This window comes from Suncus etruscus, chromosome 2 (assembly GCF_024139225.1).
Source record: "Suncus etruscus isolate mSunEtr1 chromosome 2, mSunEtr1.pri.cur, whole genome shotgun sequence".
Taxonomy (NCBI): domain Eukaryota; kingdom Metazoa; phylum Chordata; class Mammalia; order Eulipotyphla; family Soricidae; genus Suncus; species Suncus etruscus.
In genome coordinates, this window is record NC_064849.1 from 9,996,958 (window position 1) to 10,016,672 (window position 19,715).

Sequence of the window (19,715 nt, forward strand, 5' to 3'; positions counted from 1 at the left end):
TGTTATTTGGACTTACCTTGTTTCTGATGAATAAATTTAAGTTTTGTCCCTTGTGATCAAACACTCAAAGTCCCCCTTTCCCCAGACTAGCTAAATGATTTCAATACCAAAGGCAAGATTTGGGTCCACACTGGTTTCTAATCAGGGTTCCACCATCTTTGCTCCATTGAAGCCCCTTCTGACCTTGTTTCCATCCTGTACCCCCTGTCCCATCCTACTAGTTGTCCCAGGAGTCTCATGCAATGCCCGCTCCAATGACATGGTTTTCACATGTTGTGCTCCCCTGAATATTCTGAGCTCTTCAGGTCACATGGCTCCAGGTTGAGAAATGATGCTATCAGTCTCTCTGATCACCCAGCTCATGATGAAAGGTTATCGAAAGATGGTGCAGTCTGTGTAGAGTCACCCACAGAGCTAGATTTGGGGTGCTGGTTGTATTCAGATGGCAATGAAATAGGCTTAACTTGTCACTTTGTTCTTTGTGCTTAAAATATCTGCACATTATTTTGTTGTTGGGGAGAATTTGGGGTCATACCCAACAATGATGAAAAGTTGCTCTTTGCTCTAGGCTCAGGGATCACTCTTCATGGAGTTTAGGGTTCCAGATCTGGTGCCCAGGATTAAACCCAGGTCAGCTGCATGCAAGGCAACCCCCCCACCAGTTGTGCTAACACTCTAGCCCTGTTTAAAGACCCTAAGGCCAGCAAAACAAAACATGCTACAGTTCTATGACCCAGATGAACTCTGGTTTCTTTATATTCCTCTGAATATGGCTTGGAAGCCCCAGTAGGTATCTTCTAAGCCACAACTTACTCATTTTCAACATGGGTACAAATCTTGGTGCTTATTTGTCCTTGTATCTAGTGACAGAAGAGGCAAACAGAGACCTGGGACTGTTGACGGGGAATGATCCTTTTCTTCTCTCTCTTACGCCATCTTTCTAGTTCCTGGGCTCCTGTTCGTGTGAAAGACCTCACTCAACCAAAGGCTACAAAGGTGCTGAGCCCAGTGAGATTCCGCATCTCTCCACCTCAGTCAGAGCTGGTGATTAGAATTACTTACCTGTCTAGGAAGAACTGGAATAGGAGGCTGATCCCTCAGCATGCAGGATAGTTGGCTGGGGGCAAACAGCTGCTTCTTCCTCTGCAGGAACACAGAAGGTTTGTGTATGATTGTGGGAGAGTGTGTGAGTGCATGTGAGTGCATGTGTGTGGGAGTAATTATGTGAAAGTGTATGACAGTGTGTGTGTGTGTGTGTGTGTGTGTGTGTGTGTGTGTGTGTGTGTGTGTGTGTGTGTGTGTAGGGTGAGGTAAGAGAGGAAAGAGAAAACTTCAGAACCACCCAGCATTCATTCTATCAGGGCATGGGCAGTTTGACATCTTCTTCAAGAGAAAACAAAGTATGGCATTCCCAGCTCTGCCTCTTCTGGTCTCTGTCAGCAGGAAGCCCAATGGAAGCCTTTGCTAGACTAATGAGCTTATGGCTTTGTACAGGGATCCTCAGACCTTCAGCAGCTTTGAAAGCCCAGAAGCAAAACTTCTGAGTTCCTCTCCACTGTCTTCTGTGTCTTCACGTACAGTCCTGAAGCTTTGGCCATGAGCACATTTGCAGCTTCTTTAAGGGGAGGAAGGTAGAACCCATAGATCTGTATCACCTCCCAAAATATGCACCATCTACTTTCAGTGCCCTTGGGGTCTGCTGGCTGGACTCACTCTCATTTTATAAGACATTTGTTCCCCTGCATGGGAGACCCAGAGTCCAATGCCCACATTTCAGAGCTGAAAAGAAAGTAGAGATCTTTTCTTTGCTCTGGTAAACAATGCATTCACCTAACCTCAGAAACAGGCATGTGGGAGATGGAAAATCTTGTCTCGTTGCTTTGTTTCAAACTCAGAGAAGGGTCAAAGATGTGATTATAACAAGGACAGAGCCCAGGATTCAGGCTCCCCAGACTTCCCTTTCTGCTGTGTGTCTGTTTAATAACATACCAAGAGGGGCTGGAGCCATAACACAGTAGGGAGGGCATTTGTCTTGCATGCTGCCAACCCAAGTTTGATCCCCAGTATCCCATATGGTCCTCAGAGCACTGCCAGGAGAAATTCCTGAGTGCAGAGCCAGAAATAACCTGAGTGCTTTCGGGTGTGGCCTCAAAGCCAAAACAAAGAAAAACAACAACAACAAAACACACCATGAGCATTGAGAGTACCTATGATCTAAGGCAATCCCTGATTGTTTTCTGCTGGGATCTCAGTAACAGTAATGGTGAGAGACAAGAGGACAACAATGGCTAGAGTATCCCGCCACCTACTCTAATCCTGACCCCAGCTTCATCATCTATTGAGTCACAGGAAACTACTTTAACCCTCTGGGTTTTTAGTTCCAATAAAGCAAAAATGGTGGTGAATTCTACCCCCATTAAAGTACCAACATTTTTTTCTAGTGGTCTTTAAAATAAAAATGGATTCATATAATGATATGGACACATTTTTACCAGCTTTCATGACCCCAGTCTCTCTACTTCTAACAGAACACCCGGCTTCCATGGGAAACTTTTTTGGGGTTTTATGCTCAGAATTGCAGCCAATTTAACTGATAAGTGAGTGCTCTGGTCTCCCACAGGGCTAGGACTATCTGTTCCTTCCGTTTGGCTATATCAGCTGGCCTGTGGCTTCAGCCAGTAGGATTTGGGAGGGAAAGAGACCCCTCCTGGCTAGCATGTCACTGGAAGCAGCAAATGTCCCAAGTCTCAAGTATGAATCGCTGCCCAATTAGGTAATAATTAGATACCCCAATGGGGCTCCATGGAAGCAAAGGCATTTCACAAATGGCCGATTAGCTTCATAACAGCCTTGGTCTTTAGTGACAGTTGAGTTCATGGAAAATGTGTTGGAAGTGGAGAGGGAAAGAGAGAGAGAAACAGGCAAAGAGATACAGAGAAAGAGAGACACAGATGAAGACAAAGGCTGAAACAGAGAGAGATGAATAGAGACAGAGACAGAGAAACAGAGAGAAGACACTGAGGAGTGGCAGAGAAGAGATGAAACAAGAGAAAAGTGAAGCATTTCTCCTTTGTTTTGGAGGATGTCCCATGCACTTGAGACATAAGGTCTTGTGTTGCATATACAAGCCTAGTTTGATCCCTGGCACCACAGGTGGTCTGCATTCCACACATGTCTGGTTTGAGTACAGAATCAGGAGGAAGTCCTGAGTACAACCTGTGTGGCTCAAGATTAAAAATATAGTATTTCAGCTTCCTCCTAAAGTAGTTTTCTTTCTGGTGGTGCTCAGGGGTTACTCCTGGCTCTTTGCTCAGAAATTACTTCTGGCAGGTTTGGGGGACCATATGGGATGCTAGGGATTGAATCTGAGTCAGCTGTGTGCAAAGCAAGTACCCTCCTGTTGTGCTATTGCTCCAACCCTCAAGTTAGTTTTTTAAGAGCAGAAAAGAGCCTACAAATACTTGTTACCCTTCTAGTCTTCAGATGTCAACCATTTCTCAGACACAACAGCAGAGTTGCTTGTGAATGAGAGAAGTATTTTCTCATCAGCCATGACATGTTTCAGATAATCACGATTAATATATTGGCCCATGAGTACATAGCCTAGAGTGTGGAAGGCCACCGAGTTGGATTTTCCTATGGTGGAAGGGATTTAATTACAGAGTATTCAGGACAGCCCCCCCCCCCATAGCTGAGTACATACTAAGTGCTCAAGAAAATCTAATTCCGTTTCTTTGTCTTAATGCTCAGTAGCAAACTCAGTCAAAAGTCTTCATAATTAGGAACCGGAGAGATAGTATGGACGTAAGGCGTTTGCCTTTCATGCAGAAGGATGGTGGTTTGAATCCTGGCTTCTCATATGGTCCCCCGTGCCTTCCAGGGGGGATTTCTGAGCATAGAGCCAGGAGTAACCCCTGAGCGCTGCCGGGTGTGACCCAAAAAACAAACAAACAAACAAAAAAGTCTTCATAATTGCCAATAGCTATGGAAACTCCAACTATTCAGCCCTCTCTGGGTCTTTGTTCTTCTATGGAGACAGAATCCATTTGTCTGAGCCAGGCAGAGGTATGAGAAAGGGACCTATGGGACTCTCTAATTCATGTTTTTAGGTAAGAGACTTCTTAAGACCATGGGCTTACCTGAAGAAGGAACAAGGTAGGGCTCTGACAGGGAGGACAGGAGGACCTCAGCATGAGGCCTAATCTTCCATGTCACTTGCTCTGAAGACAGAATCCAAAGGCCACTCCCTTGGGCTACTGGCCACCCAAACTTGATTGCAAATCACCATCCTAACAAATGCAGCATTTCTGGAAGTTGAGATTTTGCTGAGATGAGATAGTCAGGATAAAATCTCTCCATGTGTGCAGAATAAACTAATCTTTTTATCATTCCCAAAGGAAACTCTTTTCTGGGTAGCTTTTCTATTTGTTCTTACATCTAATGGCTTTTTAGGGGTCAGTGGGCCTTGGCAACCATGCTGGCGCATGGGAAGAGGATCCTGAGTTCCTCTCTGAAGTACCCAAGTTCCAAACTTTTCCCAACTAGTAACAGGTACAATCTGTTAATATAACTTTTGAAGGCTCTACTTAAATCCTTCCCAAAGGTGTGAGAGAGAATTAACTGGAAGAGTTAATTCTAGAGTATCAATAAGAAGCCAATATCATCCCAACAATCAAAAGTGATCACAATACCGCAATGTTTCAGAAAACAGACCCTTGCATGGCCTGTTGGGTACAAAGTGGGGTAGGATTAAACCATTCTCCTTTAAAACAAACACAAGGCAGAACAGAAATAGTAATCATGCTCAGGCCATCAGTAACTACCATCACAAAAGACAACCACACAATGTCTCGTTTTCATATCAATTGGCAGAAATTATCTTTATTAGAAAAATGAAATTTCCCTGTATTTACATTTTTACACCAGATGATTTTGGGCACTTTTGTTGCCTCGAGAGTTATGTACATATCAGTTTGCACACACATTTCAAACCCCATTCCTTAAAACAGCCGGCAACACGTTGAACGGAAATTAAAGACATACTACAAGAAGACAACCATAGTATATACTTCCTCTATCATAGAAAGGTGTTAAGCAAACGTGTAATTTTGTAGCTATGCTTGGAAATATTTTTAATACAGTTATTAGCACTTCCTCATGCAGTGGATTAAAACATGACAGGTATAAACTGTTGAGATTGGGAAGTGAACATCTATTCCCAAAATGAAAACCATGGATTGAGTAGAGCTCCACCATTCAAGAGATCAAGCCAGTTCTGATGTGGGGTTTGGATGGTGTCTGAATGTAGCTGCGAATGGACACCCTCCATGGATGGCGGGTCATGCTGTACATACTGGGTTAAAGTTGGACTCAGACATGAACCTCAACATGTGTTCCATTCAGCCCTGCTCGTATGGGTAATGACCCATTTGAGAGGGATGCGGGAAGTCATACAACATGAGTGAATGATGACTAGTTTCTTCTTTTTAATTTAATTTTATATTACTTTGCCCAAGAAGGCCATTGTTCTCAACTCTTGAAAATAATCTAGTTCTTATTCAAGCTACCCAGGAATGCACCTTCTACTTTCCGCTTAACAGCTTTAAAATATATATATATTTATAAATATATACTATACATAGACGCATAATACACACAAACATTCGAGTGTGGCAAGCTGACAGTGGATTCTACAGATTCACAGACATGGGAAGGATATGCTTTTAAATTCGTTTTAGCTGGGGGAATGAACAAGATGAAGACATGGAGGTTAAAAACAACAGATATGAAAATCTTTAGGGACCCTCCGGGTTGGGAAGTATTCAAGTTCGATCCAGTCCTGTCATTAATACTATCATGCTGTTGATGGAATCTTCTATGAAGATGTGACTCTAAATCCGATTTCTTACTTGAAAACCAAACCAAGTAAAACTTCAACCAAGCTGTTGAACCATGGGCCATTAATCACTTTCCTCTTCCCAAATTTATCCACAAAAGTGGATGTTACTAGAGTTAATCCCAGAGAGTTACCCAAATCTATAATTTTTAAACTATAATTGTTTTTCCCCCTTAGTGTTCCTGGCCCCAGAGCTGTGTCTACAAACCTAATAAGCTCAAGATTTAAAAAAAAAAATCTTTAAAAATTCAATACTGTTTATTTGTTTGAATTCGCTTAACAAAAATAGAAATGATTCACTAAGTCTGAAATGGCTCATGGAAAAAAAAAAGCTCAATTGGATTCAAAAGGCTATGATTGTTTCCATGGAAAAACTGACAATGTTTTCATATTTCTGGACCATCACTATTTGTTCTGCTATCAATAGTCTTTGATTTGAGCCCTTTAAAAGCATGAAACAGCAAAATGTTAGATCAATGAGAAGCATTTAAAATGCCAACAACGAACTTATGTTTGCTAGAGAACAATTAACCTTATTAATTTAAAAGGCAGCTGTGGTATTGGCTACGCGTTATGTTAATATCCCTTTTGAAGGCTCTACTTAAATCCTTCCCAAAGGTGTGAGAGAGAATTAACTGGAAGAGGTTATGACCTAGGGCTGCTGCTAATGAGGAAGAAATATTCTTGAATTGCAGGGAAAGAAAAAAGAGAAGAGAAATAGAAAAAGCAAACTTGCAAACTCATTGTTTCACAGATGGTGTCTCAAAGAGGGATGGATGAATGGTCATTTCACTTTTGCCTTGTTCATTCGAGCACTTACTTATGGAAAGTTAGTTTGAGAAATAACCACATTTCAAACCAGTTGGTTTGGGCTCCTTAGGGAGTTGTGTGCTTTGGACTAAGTCCCTGCTGGAGAAAGAACTCCCGGCCAAATCATTCTTTAGGGTGTTCTGCTTTTCACACTGCTCAGGGTCTGCAGAGGAGGTGGTAGACTTGGCATCAAGATCTCCAAGTAGCTTGAAAGAATCACCTCTCTGTCCTAGGAGACCTCTCACTGCCAGTCCTCAAAATGGACAAGGGCTAGAGAAAAACTTCAAAGACAGTGTGCTTGTGCCAGTTAACAGACTCTTCTCCAGGACCTCTTGGTAGAACCTTTCAGAAAAACATTCCTACAAATCCCAGTTCCGTTTCTTGAATTATGAACAGGACCTGATGTTCTTTTTCCCATCCCCTGCCCCTCTCACTTTGTACTCCTTACAGTTAAGTCTAAGTGCCAGGAAAAAGAGGAACAAGGGGCACACTACAGTGGGTGTTCAAGAGAAGAACGAGGTTCACATATGCCTAAAGCAACAGCTTTGTGGGGGGGGGGCTGTTAGAAAGCCCAATGGGAAATTCCAATTCCACATAGGTCAAGGAGACACAATGAAGATGTATTCAGTGATCAAGATAAAGTTTGACAGAGTGACCAAGAAAGTATCATTAAGACCACTTGAAAATTTAAATTAAATTAAAATTAAATGGAACAGTCCTAATAGGAAAAAAAAATCACCAAAACAAAACAAAACAAAAACAAATAAAAACCTCTTGCTAGCTGGCCCTTCCAAGCTAGGCCATTCCAAATAATCAAGCCCTCTTCCCCTCATTTATGCAAATGTTTTATCACCTCTTTCCTGTTCCACTACTCAGCCTCAAGCTGTCTGCTTGGCCATGATAACCAAATGTCTAAATGACACAAGAACAGCCATCACTTGCAAAGAGCCTGACCTTTCAGAAAAGAGGTTGCGATATTTGGGAAAACCTTCATGGGGGGAAAGGCAGTGTGTGTGTGTGTGTGTGTGTGTGTGTGTGTGTGTGTGTGTGTGTGTGTGTGTGTGTGTGTGTGTGTGAGCTAAGACTATTTGCATATGATTCATGGAATTAGCCCTGATGTCTGCTGAGAGAAAGAAGCAAGATTAGCAAGGGGAGCATTTCAGGTTAGGCACATGCTAAGTAGGAAAGCAGCTTCCTGGGGAACTGAGAAAAAAAAAAAGGAGGTGCTGAGTGCAAGCAAACAGGGGGACAAGGGCAACATTCAAGTCGCACAGGGACCCTCGACAGTCTGAGCTAGAGAAGGAGGAGGAGGAAAGAGGGGATGAGGGTGCACTGGCTACCACAGAAGAACTCAATGCAGCATCACTGTCTCTCTGTCTCTCACTCTCTCTGACCTCCTTAGAGATCAGGCACTTCAAGAATATGCCTAATTCGAGGGGAAAAATTCTTCTTGTTGATGAGGCCAACACTGACTCAAACCTCAATTTCCCATTCAGTAAAGCGAAGCCACCAAGTCTTACATCTTATGGATCTGGGGAGAGTCACATTCTAGTCACATTCATTCACATCAACGAAAATACACTGTGGTTTTTCCAAATGAAGGTGCTCAGAAGAAGCAAGAACAATTGAAGCTTCTAGTAACACACAAAATGAGCTGGTGTGTGTGTGGGGTGGGGAAAGGGAGGACCTCTCCACATCTCCCATCTTCTTGAAACGAACTTTGATCCTTCTGGGCCAGCTTCTCACTCCACCCCACTTCCTCTTAAGGGAACCTGAGGTTAATTTTCCTTCTCTTCTTCCCTCCCTCCCTCCTTCCCTCTCCCCCAGCCCACCCACAGTCACAACCTTAGGCACTTGGGTCTTATCCTGGAAATCTCCCTTCCCTGATCCATTTATACCCTGAATGATCATGGAACTTCCCACCAGTCAACACATGGAGCAAACACAAAACATTGCCATCACAGTCTGTTTCCCGACATCTGAGGATTTCTTCTAACCCTTTCTCAAAGGACAGGTCACAAAGACAGAGGGGATGGGGGATGATTGGGCAAAGTTTGGAGACCTGGAGGAGGGACAAAAGTGGAGAATGGTCCGGTCCGTTGACCTTCTTCCCCTTCCTCCCAGGCCTCCTAGAGCCCTCCTCTGAATGCTAAACTAACTGAGGTTATAATGTAATCTGGAAGCCACAGTGTCCAAAGACACTTAAACATCTCCAAGAGGGATTTGGAGTTGGTCACTCATGGGATCCAAGACATTCTTATATTTGGTAAAAAGCTGATTGCTTTTCCTCTTTTATATGGATTCCATGTTTACAATGCCTGCATTCTCGCTGGCTTTATTTATTTATTGCACCAGGGAATTCAATTTCTGGATGAAAAGTGACTTAAGGAAAAGACATTCTCATTTCTATCCCTTGCTTCTCCCCCATCCCAGGCACACCTCACAGGGAGAGTTGGTCCTGCCCTTTTGTACCAGGAGCTGAGAAAGAACTCGATTATCTCAAGGATCAGTGGGGTCTTTCATCTTTGGTTTTTTGTTTTTGTTTTTTTTTTTAAACTACATCCCTTGTTGATTCTTTCCAGGAAGTAGGTCCTTGAGGAAACAAAAGAAGTTTCTCTTCTCAAGGACTTTGAGGCAGGGGGTGCTGGGAGCTTAAAGGAGACTTGAATTCAAGGGGAGATGTGTGGGCTGTATAAGGCAAGAGGGCAACAAGCCAAGGTTAAGTTCCAGGGAGTTCTCTGGCTTTGCTCCTGGAGGTACTTAGGCAGACACCCTAGAGGGAAGCAGAGAAATGAATTCAGCCTGGGAAAGGAACCAAGTCAGATGAGAAAATACTTTATCCCAGTCTGGTGTGGAGTCCTGGGTTCGAGACTTGGCTCAGATACTGGTGACCTGATTCCTAACCTCATAGCTCTCTGCTCTCCCTCCCTGTCCTCCAAACTTGATATCAGCTCTGGTGGCCCCATTTGGCCCAATGTTGAGAGCACTTCTGGAAACGTGAAGGGGAAGGAAGGAGAAGAATGAACGTGGGAAATCTGCCTGGTACTGGGAATGCAGAAACCACAAATGCAAATCCAGGCCAGCACCGTGTTCACTAGTAAGTGTGAGCAGAACACAGACTACACTCCCCCACAAACCCCGAGGATTTTCTTAAGAGCAGCAAAGACCTCGGGGACCCACATCTTCCTTGGCTTGATTCACGTGCAATAGCACAGAGATTTGTAAAAGAAAAGAAAAATGAAAAGCGAAAAATACTCAAAACACCCTCTTCTCCATAAGTCTCACTCCATCAACAAACCCGGCTTGGCTCTTCTCCTCTTTAACATACACTTTACATTATGTACAAATTGGATTTGAGGAACACACGTATGTGTGGAGTGTAGCCTTCAGGCATGCCAAGTATCTACATGTGTACAAGAGCCGTTGAGTGTCAGGAAAAGTGCCTGTGGACTGAGACATCTCTATGAAAGATGAACGATGTGTAGCAATAGATGCACAGACTTTCTCTTCACAGTCAGACACGGAAACAGATTGAGTATACTAGGTTCAGGGGTGAATGGGAGAAGGGTACAGGGGGTAGACCCACCTTTAAGACTTCACCCCTCATTCTGCATTATTTACTCTGCTCACCCCAAGAAGATGGGGGAACCCTAGCAGATTTAATGTCATGTTTCCAGGATGACAATGGCCTACAGAGTGATCTAACTTTTCGCTCCTCTCCCATATCCACCCAATAGCCACCATAACTTCCATCTCCTCCCCTGCTTTTGGAAATCGGCTTCTTAGAATCTAATCATGCAGCCTCTAGCACTAAGGAAACTAGTTCCGAAACACCTGGTCTCCCCCTTTCTTCCAGAAACTTCTGCACAACTCTAGAGCCAAAGAAATGGTGCCAAGATATCTATACAGAGTTGTAACAAATCTATTCAGTGCGCCTGAAAGATATTTACGTTTCTCAACTGGATATTTGTTTTAGGTCTTCGACTGCTAGGGATTTCCGGGCAAAGTATTTACTTCTGTGACAACCTGATTAGTAAAATAGCACTTTCTGGGGTTAAAGGAGATACATTTTTAATCATCAGTCAATTAATACCAACTCCTCCAACCATTTCTTTTTTTCCTCCCCATTAGCAATTCTATTTGTAGAGAAATCAGGGCATTTGTCATTTCCTGAGAAGGGATCTGGAATATTAAAAAATGCCGCAGTGTCCACGCCAGCCAGGAGAACCAACCAAATCCCTGGAATCCGCCATTGCTCTTCTGAGTAATTAACTGCTTTGGCTGGGAGCCCATCTTAAGTGAAACGATTTCATTTGTAAACAAGGTGCAATTTTCGGTTCTCTCTCCTGAAAAGAAGTGCGAATTGATTTGATGGATGTGGCGGCCAGGACAGAATTAGAATGATTTCATCAGAACAGGAAAATATGGGAACTCCTTGGGTACCCTATGAAACGGGGAAGGGAGGGAATTTCCTAGTAGAGTTGAGGACACACCTATCTTGATGCTGGCAGAATGACTACGTGGTCTGCAAAGGCCCATGTGTGTGTGGGAACACAACGATCCCCCACATAGACTAGGGGATTTTAGGGCAGGAGAGGGGCCATGGGCCTCACTTCAGAGAAGCCAGGGGGCTGCAGAACCCACTGCCACAGAATCATGTTGCCCAGCACCACACTCATGTTCCACAGGACTCATTCCCTTTGCACTGCGTGTGTCAAGGTGGAAAGTGGGTGCAGTGGCCATGACCATGGTGGGGCTCTTGTATTCCGGTGTTCAAGAATGACCTTCTCACTGGGACTGCATGAAGGGACATCTCACATGCTCAGACTGGCATCAGGACAAGTTCAGGTGTATGTTTAGGCTTCAGGGCACCCACAACTCTCAGTTTTCAGGCCTGGTGGGTACTGCAGAGGAAATCTTTGGCCCCACTAAAATCTCCTCAGCCTAACTCAGTGGGTTTGATTCCAAAGACTTCACCTGACCAATTCCTCATTATTGCCTTTCAACAGAGAAATTGACTTGTGGGTATTTGGGTGACTTTCGATCCAATTAAAAGTTAGTGTGCATGTGCAAGGCAGTCTTTGATTTGCTCTCTCCCAACCTCTTCGGTTTCCACAGTACCCACATTGCAGGACTTCTAAACCCTGAGCCATTCCTGCAGGTGCTTTACTGAGTCCTGTATTTCAGTCTGTGAATCCCAAGAGGCAGCGAGGTTGACGGTAGGAATGCCACTGCTACTGGAACAAAGTTTTCTGATTGATGGAATCATTTCCAGGGTGACTCATTTTCTCTGGAGATCTCAGTGGCCTTGGGCAGTCCTTACCTTCTCCCACCCCCAGCTTTTGTGGACACTGCGCATTTTTGGATGATTTCCAGGCCACTAGGTTGGCATTCTAAAAAGATGGGTGAAATTCATTTCATGATAAAATACACCAGGCAGGTGGGGAAAAGGAAGCAAGTAGTCTGGGGGTGCAGAGGACTGGCATGTCATGGAAAGCTAAGTTCAAAAACTCAAAAAAGTCACAGGTGTGGCTGAGTTTTGGACATTGGGGGCAACTATCCAGGCCCTTCAATCTAGGCTTCCCGATGGTGGGATTTTGGAGGTATAAGGAGCAAAAGATGCAACAGAGCAGTCAATAAGTCTGTCTATGAGTAGCTCCCTTTCAGCCTTAGAGGATGGAAGGATTTCTCGCTCCATTTTCCCTGACCATGCCACTGCCTGCCCTGAGTTGTACTGCAGACATGTGCCACCAGGTTAGGAAAGTTCTAGGGGAGAAGCGCCTTCTTTCTAGGAAAGATGGAGCCATTCAATAAAGCATATAACCCTATGGGATGTTTTCCTGCATCTGCCCACTCCTTGGAGAGAGAGAACACACAGGCAGGCAGGCAGGCAGGGAAGAGAAAGAAGTAGGTCTGAGAAACTTTGCAAACTACCACCTCATCTTTGCAAGAACCAGAAGCAAATTGCACAAGGAAATCAGGAAATGTTCTCACTAATGTACAGCTTGCTTAGTTCCTGCAAAAGACACAGGACATTTGTAATTTACTAATCATATCAATAATCCCAAGTATCCTGCAGGGCATATTCTGTCCTTAAAATACACCAGCAACAACGGTACAAGTAGGGCAAAGGGGAACTGGGTCTGACAGTGTTTCATATTCAATTGGAAACACGATAAGAATCTTCTGTTCTGATCAACTATCACAACAATCTTAGCCAAGGCAGATGAAAGTAGACACCCACCCACAAGCTCCCCAGGCAGAAAAAAAATCCTCCTTTTCTCCCCCCCAGTTTTTTTTTTTTTTTCATAAAGATGGTTTCCTAACCTTTGCACAGCTTTCACGCACCTAAAGTGGATTAATAGAAATGGACTCAGAAATGACAGATGCTTGGCACAATTTTCACTCCACCTCAGTGTGGAAGAGAGGGGCTTTGACTACTCACAGCAGAGGGACTATTCAGTAAGAGAGGGCTCGCTTGTCCCACTACAGTGGGTCAGTCGGGTGGGTACTCAGGGTGTGTGTATGCGCACACACACATGCCCGCGCTCACATGCATGTTCCAAAGGCTTTTGGTTCAAACTAGGTGAGGGTGGGGACAACATCCAAGGCAGGTGAGCCTGGAGGGTTCTTTAACTCCCAGAAGGGACTGGCACTGGGCAAAGGCTGGGACAGCGACATGCAGTCAGGGCTGCTGAAGATTGGGCTGGACGTGGGAAGGTTACTCTGGGAAGGTGGGGATGGGGGCAGATACTATACAACCCTGAGTCATCACCAGAAGTGGGGGGAGGCAAACTTACATACACTGGAGTCTTGGGGGGCAGAGAGGGACCCCCCAGGGCTGCCCGCTGTGTCAGAGCTGGGAGGTGCACATGGGTAAAAGACGCAGAGCTGTGGGTGCCACTGTGGGGGGCAGAGGTGGCATCTATACACATACTGCTGGGTTTCTCACAGCTGTCCTTGGGGGTTCGGAGGCCCCTGTGGCCGTCCTTCTGAACATGTCTTGGAAACGGACTGGAGAGGTCACCGAGTGACCAACAGCACACACCTGAGGGAACCGAAAGTTCTGGGGTGAGGCTGGGGTGCGGATGGCAGGTGGCACAATAAAGCAAAATCTTTTCCCCGCATGTTGAGCATTCTGATCACAGGGGGTGGAGAGGTTTTGGGAGTGGGGATGGGGACGCTCATCATGGCTGTTTTGCGGGCTCTGTGTCGGGGTTCCATGCATACCATATTGCTTATTGTGGGAGAAACTGGGAGGTGGTTCTGGAGTAGAAATTCTGGGGTGGGTTGGTCACAATGGGATCTGGGGGCTTGATCATCACGTGTCTGTCAACTTTCAGTGCATCGTTATTGCCAACTTGTCTGGTGTGTTGTGTCCAAGAGATGCCCTATAGCATGTTTGTTTATGCATGTATGGGTGTGTTGTGTGTGTATGTGTGTATGTATGCGTGCACACGCACATTTGGGCCTGTTTTTGGCTCAGGGCTCATCGATCTGCTCAACACGGGTCCTGCCAGTGGAAGCTTTATCACATGCATATGGCAAAGAACCCACGTCGCCAACAGTCTTGGACCCTCCTCCGCCGCCTCTTGCTCCTCTCCACCTGGCCTGCCTTGACCGACCGTGCCAGCATCTATTTTACCCTCAGGAACCTTGGGCCATTCCACGGGTTTCCCTGGGGGGAGTGGGGTGAGGTGGTGGGGCGCTCAAACCATGTGAACGGCCGTCGTTAAACATCAGATTCGATACTAGGCATTTTCTTGTACACGCGTCTATTGCTGCAGGAGTTCATAACCCTGGGGGCCGCTGGGTAGAGATTATTCTTATTTGCAGCATAAGGCAAAACATGCTCTGAAACGTACACGTCATTGTGGCCTCTGCTGTCCCGGGAACAGTATGACGCGGTGGACCTCAGGGACGACCGAAGGTAGCTGTCACTTACAGCCTGTGAGGGCAGGGAGTGTTTGTAGGGGTCCGAGGGGCACCTCCCGATCACCAGGCGGTGCTCGCCCCCATAGGAGTGGAGGAAAGGGTTGTCGGAGGTATGGTCCGGCAAGAGCGACTTGCTCCGCTTGCTGTCCTCTAGGCCTTGAGGGAAGAGGGAGCTTTTGTTCCCCAAGAGTTTGCTGGTTGGGACACTGAAGAGACTCCCATACAAGTTGCCTTCCAGCAGCCGCTCGCGGTCCTTCAGGCTGATGCTGCGGTTGGGCCGGCTGCTGTCAGCCTCACGAGCCTTGTCCAGGAGGTTGTCGTACGAGTGCTGCCGGCTCATGCGCAACTTGTTCTTTGGGAGCTGCGCCGTGTTGTTCTGGGCCCAGTCCTGCTGGTAAGGGTCATCCGGGCCGGCCCGGTGGCCAGTGTCCTGCAGCATCTGGTCCTCATCAATGTCATAGAGGTGGCCCAGACGCAGACAAGCATCACACTTGAACGGGGACCGCACGGTGAAGTGGCCAGCATAGGTGGGCAGGTGAGACAGGCAGCTCCGGCAGTGCGTGGAGCTGGGCCTGTAGCGGTCACTGCCCTCACTGCGCGGTGAACACTTGTCCTTCAGTGTCAAGTGCTTGGAAGAGTAGAGCTTGTACTGGTCATTGTTGGGAAGCCCGTCGGCGGATGTGGTGGTGGCGGCATTGTGCAGGGGTGTCCGGTTAAGGGGTAGCGTGGCATCCCCTGGATGCAGGTTCTCGCTGGGATCCTGGTAAGGGTCTGGGAAGCTGTCGGGCATGGCCAAGTTCTCCACCAGCTGTGGTGGGTCCAGATGGAAGCTGCTGGGCTCCTTCTCGGCATCGATGGTGTAGATCTTGTCCCTTGGGGAGCTGCCTTTGGTTTTCAGAAAGGACGTGCGTTCTGCCTCACAGCCTTCCTTGGGGTACTTGGAGGCCAGGGACCTCCGGAAGTTGTCCTTGGTCTTGTGGTTCTTGCTGTTGTCAGGCTCCCGGTGGCAGGTGGCCCGGCTCGATGCCTCTGAGATGTCCGAGTGGGCCACCTCCTCAGGGAGGTAGCGTGGGCTCTTGAGTGAGTGGGCACGGTTCTCACTCACCATCTCCTCCCTCTGCATCCCCGGGTTCTGGCCCAGCGAGTCTTGGCGCAGGGACTCCATGGATTTCTTCCAGAGCTGTCGTGGACGGGAACTGCCTTTAGCATCGGTGCTCACGGCTACCTCTACAGTGTTGGGGTTGGCTTCATTGAGGGTCAGAGGGTGCTGTCCCTGGAAGACATAGTTATTAAGATTGTCCTTGTGCCGGTTGGCTACAAACGTCTGCAGCTCATTCATGCCATCCCCGAAGAAGCCGTCTTTGCCAGGGAAGGCCCGGGCATCAGCGTAGATGGGGTTGCCCTTGTCGGGGACCATGTCCATGATGAGTGAGCCTCGGGGGATGAAATCAGCAGTACCCTTGGGAGAGTCAAGGCGTGCGGGGTTCAGGCTGGCTGCATGTGGTACGTTCTTGGCCGAACGCAGCAGCTTCAGCACGTTGGTCTGGGAGCCACTAAAATCCGGGGATTTCTTCTTATCCTCGATGTGCACACCGTGGATGCAGCTGTAGATGCCCTGCAGGGGAGCACAGGACACACTCAGTCACAGTGGTCTGCAGCTCTGGGTGGCACCTGCCTATGTATGATATGGCTTCATCCCCTGAGATGCACTTGCTAATAAGACACGACCCCATTCCCCAGCTGAAACCACCAATGTGATACAGGCCCTGCCCTCTGAGCTGCTCCCACCTATGACCCATGACCCTACCCTTATACCCACCAATGTGAGATATGGCCCTGCCCCCAAGCTGCAGCTGCCAATAAGACACTGTAGCTGCTCTCAAGTTGCACCTGCAAATACCAGAGACATGGCCCCAAATCTCCTAACGTACATCAACCAATGTGAGACATAGCCCTGTCCTCCTGAGCTGCTCTGGCCAATGAGATAGGGTCTTTCAGAGACCTTGGAGAAACACTAAATCCCTGCTGAATCCTAGAGACTAAGGATGCTGTTTCCTCCTTCCCCATCCCGTCAGTCTGCTTTGGCTTGAGATGATCCTGCACAAGTAGTGCTACCTGATGCTAGAGCAAGTATCCCGGTGCACAGCAGCTCTGTCAACATGAAGGGGAAGTTGACAGGCATCTTGAACCCCAGGTCACTGACCCCCACTTTTAGGAATGTGTCTCAGGGTCTTCTTTGAAAAATCTTTTCTTTGGAGCTTGGGTTCTAGAGTGTGAGCTGTGGCCAAGGTCAGAAGGACAAATGACCCTTTTTGTGGCTTTTTCTTTGGGGAGAATTACCCCTATTCACATTCTAAGGATGGGCCATCAGGCAAGAGCACCCCAAAAAAGTCCTGCCTCAAATGAAGCAGGGTATCAATGCTCGGCCAACCAGAGGCTGTGAGGGGTGGTGGTAGGGAAAGACACATAGTTGCAGCAGCCTCCAAGCACCCCAGTACCCCCACACTCATCCCTCAAGACACGTGGACATGGAGGGAAAGGGTTTAACCCATTTCTCCTAATGCCCCTCCTGACCACTTGGCTTCCTTCACCATATCTCCTGTAAAGGAAACTCACTTTCTGAAAAAGCAGGATTTGCAAGGGATGCAACTGTGTGCATTCACTTGAAATAATTCCAGGATCATTTGGCGATGAAAACCCTTCCATAGCTGGCAGAGTTAGCTTCAAGTTGGCATAATACTTCACTATCAGAGTGCACATTGTTATACTTAAGCAAGCTGTGTATTTAGATGCCACTGAGCTCATTAAGAAATACATATTTGCAGAGACCCAAGGGTACAGCAACATGGAACATAGAGAAAATATAAACTCTCCTCCCTATGCTAATATGGAGTCTCCAAAGTTCTTAAGACCCACCCCAAGTGTTAAGAATGCACAAATTCCTTCTTAAAGCTTATTTAGCTTCCTCAGTAAATATTAGTATATTAAATGCTTTTGTTTCTTCAAAAATCCATCTCAATCATGTTCTAAATCCTAGTTTATTAAACAAATGCAGAGTGAACAAACACCATGTAGGTAAATGGAAGAAAGAATTCCCAGTGGAAAGATGGATGGGTGGGTAGAAGGGTAGAAAGGTGGGTTTATAGGTAAGTAGTTGGAGTGGTGGATGCAAGGATGGGTGGACGAGAAGGTATACGTATGTGTGTCAGTCATACCTGGCACCATTGCAAGGCAACTCCCAAATAAGGCATACAGAGGTCCTCAGATGATGGATGTAAGGATAGATAGAGGGATTGATGGATGAATGGATGTAGGTGTAGATAGTTGATTAGGTGGGTGGATTGATGGATAGATGGATAGTATATGGGTAAGTAGATAGTGAGTGGGTGGACAGATAGGAATATGGGTAGGTAGTTGGGTAGATGGAGGAATAGCTGGTTGGGTGGATGGATAGCTAGATAAATAGGTGGGTAGATGGATAGACAGGCAGAAGGGTAGGATAGATGGACAGATGGGTGGATGGATGGAGGAGTGGGTGTATGGACAAACAGGTATATGAGTAAGTAGATGGATTGATGGATGGAATGGATTGATGGATGGAATGGATTGATGGAGGGTTGTGTATATATAGAGAGATGACTAGATGGATCGACAACTGGATAGGTAGGTGGAAGAATAGAGGGCAGAAGAAGGGATGGAATGACAGCACGAATGACAGTTCACAATCTCCTGTGTGAATGTTATTTGTTCCCTAAGTAAAAGAGTAGACTCAGACCAAGGCCAGTACATTGAGTTTCAAATTCTAGCCCCACAAATGCTGCATGGCCTTGGGAGATCCTTAACCTCTTGACTTCCTGTCTGTAATTGGGCTGACAAGTTATGTCCTACAGAGTTGGTTGCTGTGTTAAAGGAACTGCAAAATGTATGTACATGGAGCCTGGTACACATGTGCTCCACCATGCTCTTGACTGATTGATAACATCATATGTGGATTTTAGCAAGAAGACTTCTTGGATGGTAGCTGTGGGAGCTGTGTTTGATTCAGGTGGTATTTAATGTTTGTTTAATTAATATAACCAGTTACTGATATTTAAGAGTCAAAAGGTTTTGCTTCAGGTCAGAGGAACATTTTTTTCTTAAATAGGAGAAGGTTCTGGCCCTTAGTCCTCATGCCAACCCTCAGTAGATAGCAGGAAGCATTCTACAAGGTGTCAGCTCCTGAATAAGTTGGCATTAAGTCAGTCCTTCATCTGACTCAATGAACATCTGGATTCCCATCTCAGGTTATTATCAGTCAACTCACTGGAAGTCTGTGCCCACCCTCTCAACCCTCTTCACCAGGTCTGGGCTTGCACATCTGACTCAGGAAGGGCCCACCTTGGGGACCATCCCACCAGCCTAAGAAGGCTGGCGGGTGAAGGCAGGAAGTACAGAGCTGGGGCCTTTCTGGACCTGTGACCACAGAAGGAATGAAGGAAAGAAGGAGGGAGGGAGGAAAGAGAAAGAAGGGTGGGAAGGAAGAGAAAAAAGGAAGGAAAAAAGAAGAGAAGGGAGAAAGGAGGAAAGAGGGAGAAAGAAAAGGAAGAAGGAAGAAATAAAGAAGAGAAAGGAAGGATGGAGAAAGAAAGGAAAAAGATGAAAGAGAAGAAAGATAAAGGAGAGAATAGAAGAAAGGAGGGAAGGAAAGACGTTAGGAAGAAAGAAAAGAAGAGATAGAGGGAGGGAGGTACTAACCCTGCTGATGGAGAAGAGCAGCCCCGGGCGGTCGGAGCATACGCCAGTGAAGCAGAAGCGCAGCTTCCAATAGAAGAGATGCTCCCAGATGAAGGTGATGAGGCTGAGGGCCATGGCAGCCGCCAGCATGTAGAACACGCCCGCCATGTTGTCTATGTCCAGCTGGCTGCTCATGACCTCGTTCTTCTCATTGTGGCAGATACCTGTGAGCCAGAGGGTCTCCAGCTCCTCCATCTCTCCTGAGCAAAAGACAAGACCCACAAGTAGTGAGGAGAGGGACTGGAGGAAGGACACACATTTCTACACCTGAGTTCCATCCATGCCACTGAAAGTGAGTTCC

General features: G+C 46.4%; 1 protein-coding gene across 1 annotated transcript in view; it reads right to left on the reverse strand.

Moving 5' to 3' along the window:
- Positions 1–13,010: 13,010 nt before the first annotated feature.
- GRIN2A (glutamate ionotropic receptor NMDA type subunit 2A) overlaps positions 13,011–19,715 on the reverse strand; it is a 254,008-nt gene continuing 247,303 nt past the window's right edge. The window contains exons 12-13 of the mRNA XM_049768433.1: positions 19,376–19,614; positions 13,011–16,256 (exon numbers count right to left, since the gene is read on the reverse strand). Of these exons, the coding sequence (XP_049624390.1) occupies positions 14,439–16,256; positions 19,376–19,614 (2,057 nt within the window). The 3' untranslated portion in view covers positions 13,011–14,438. The remainder of the gene's footprint in view (positions 16,257–19,375; positions 19,615–19,715) is intronic.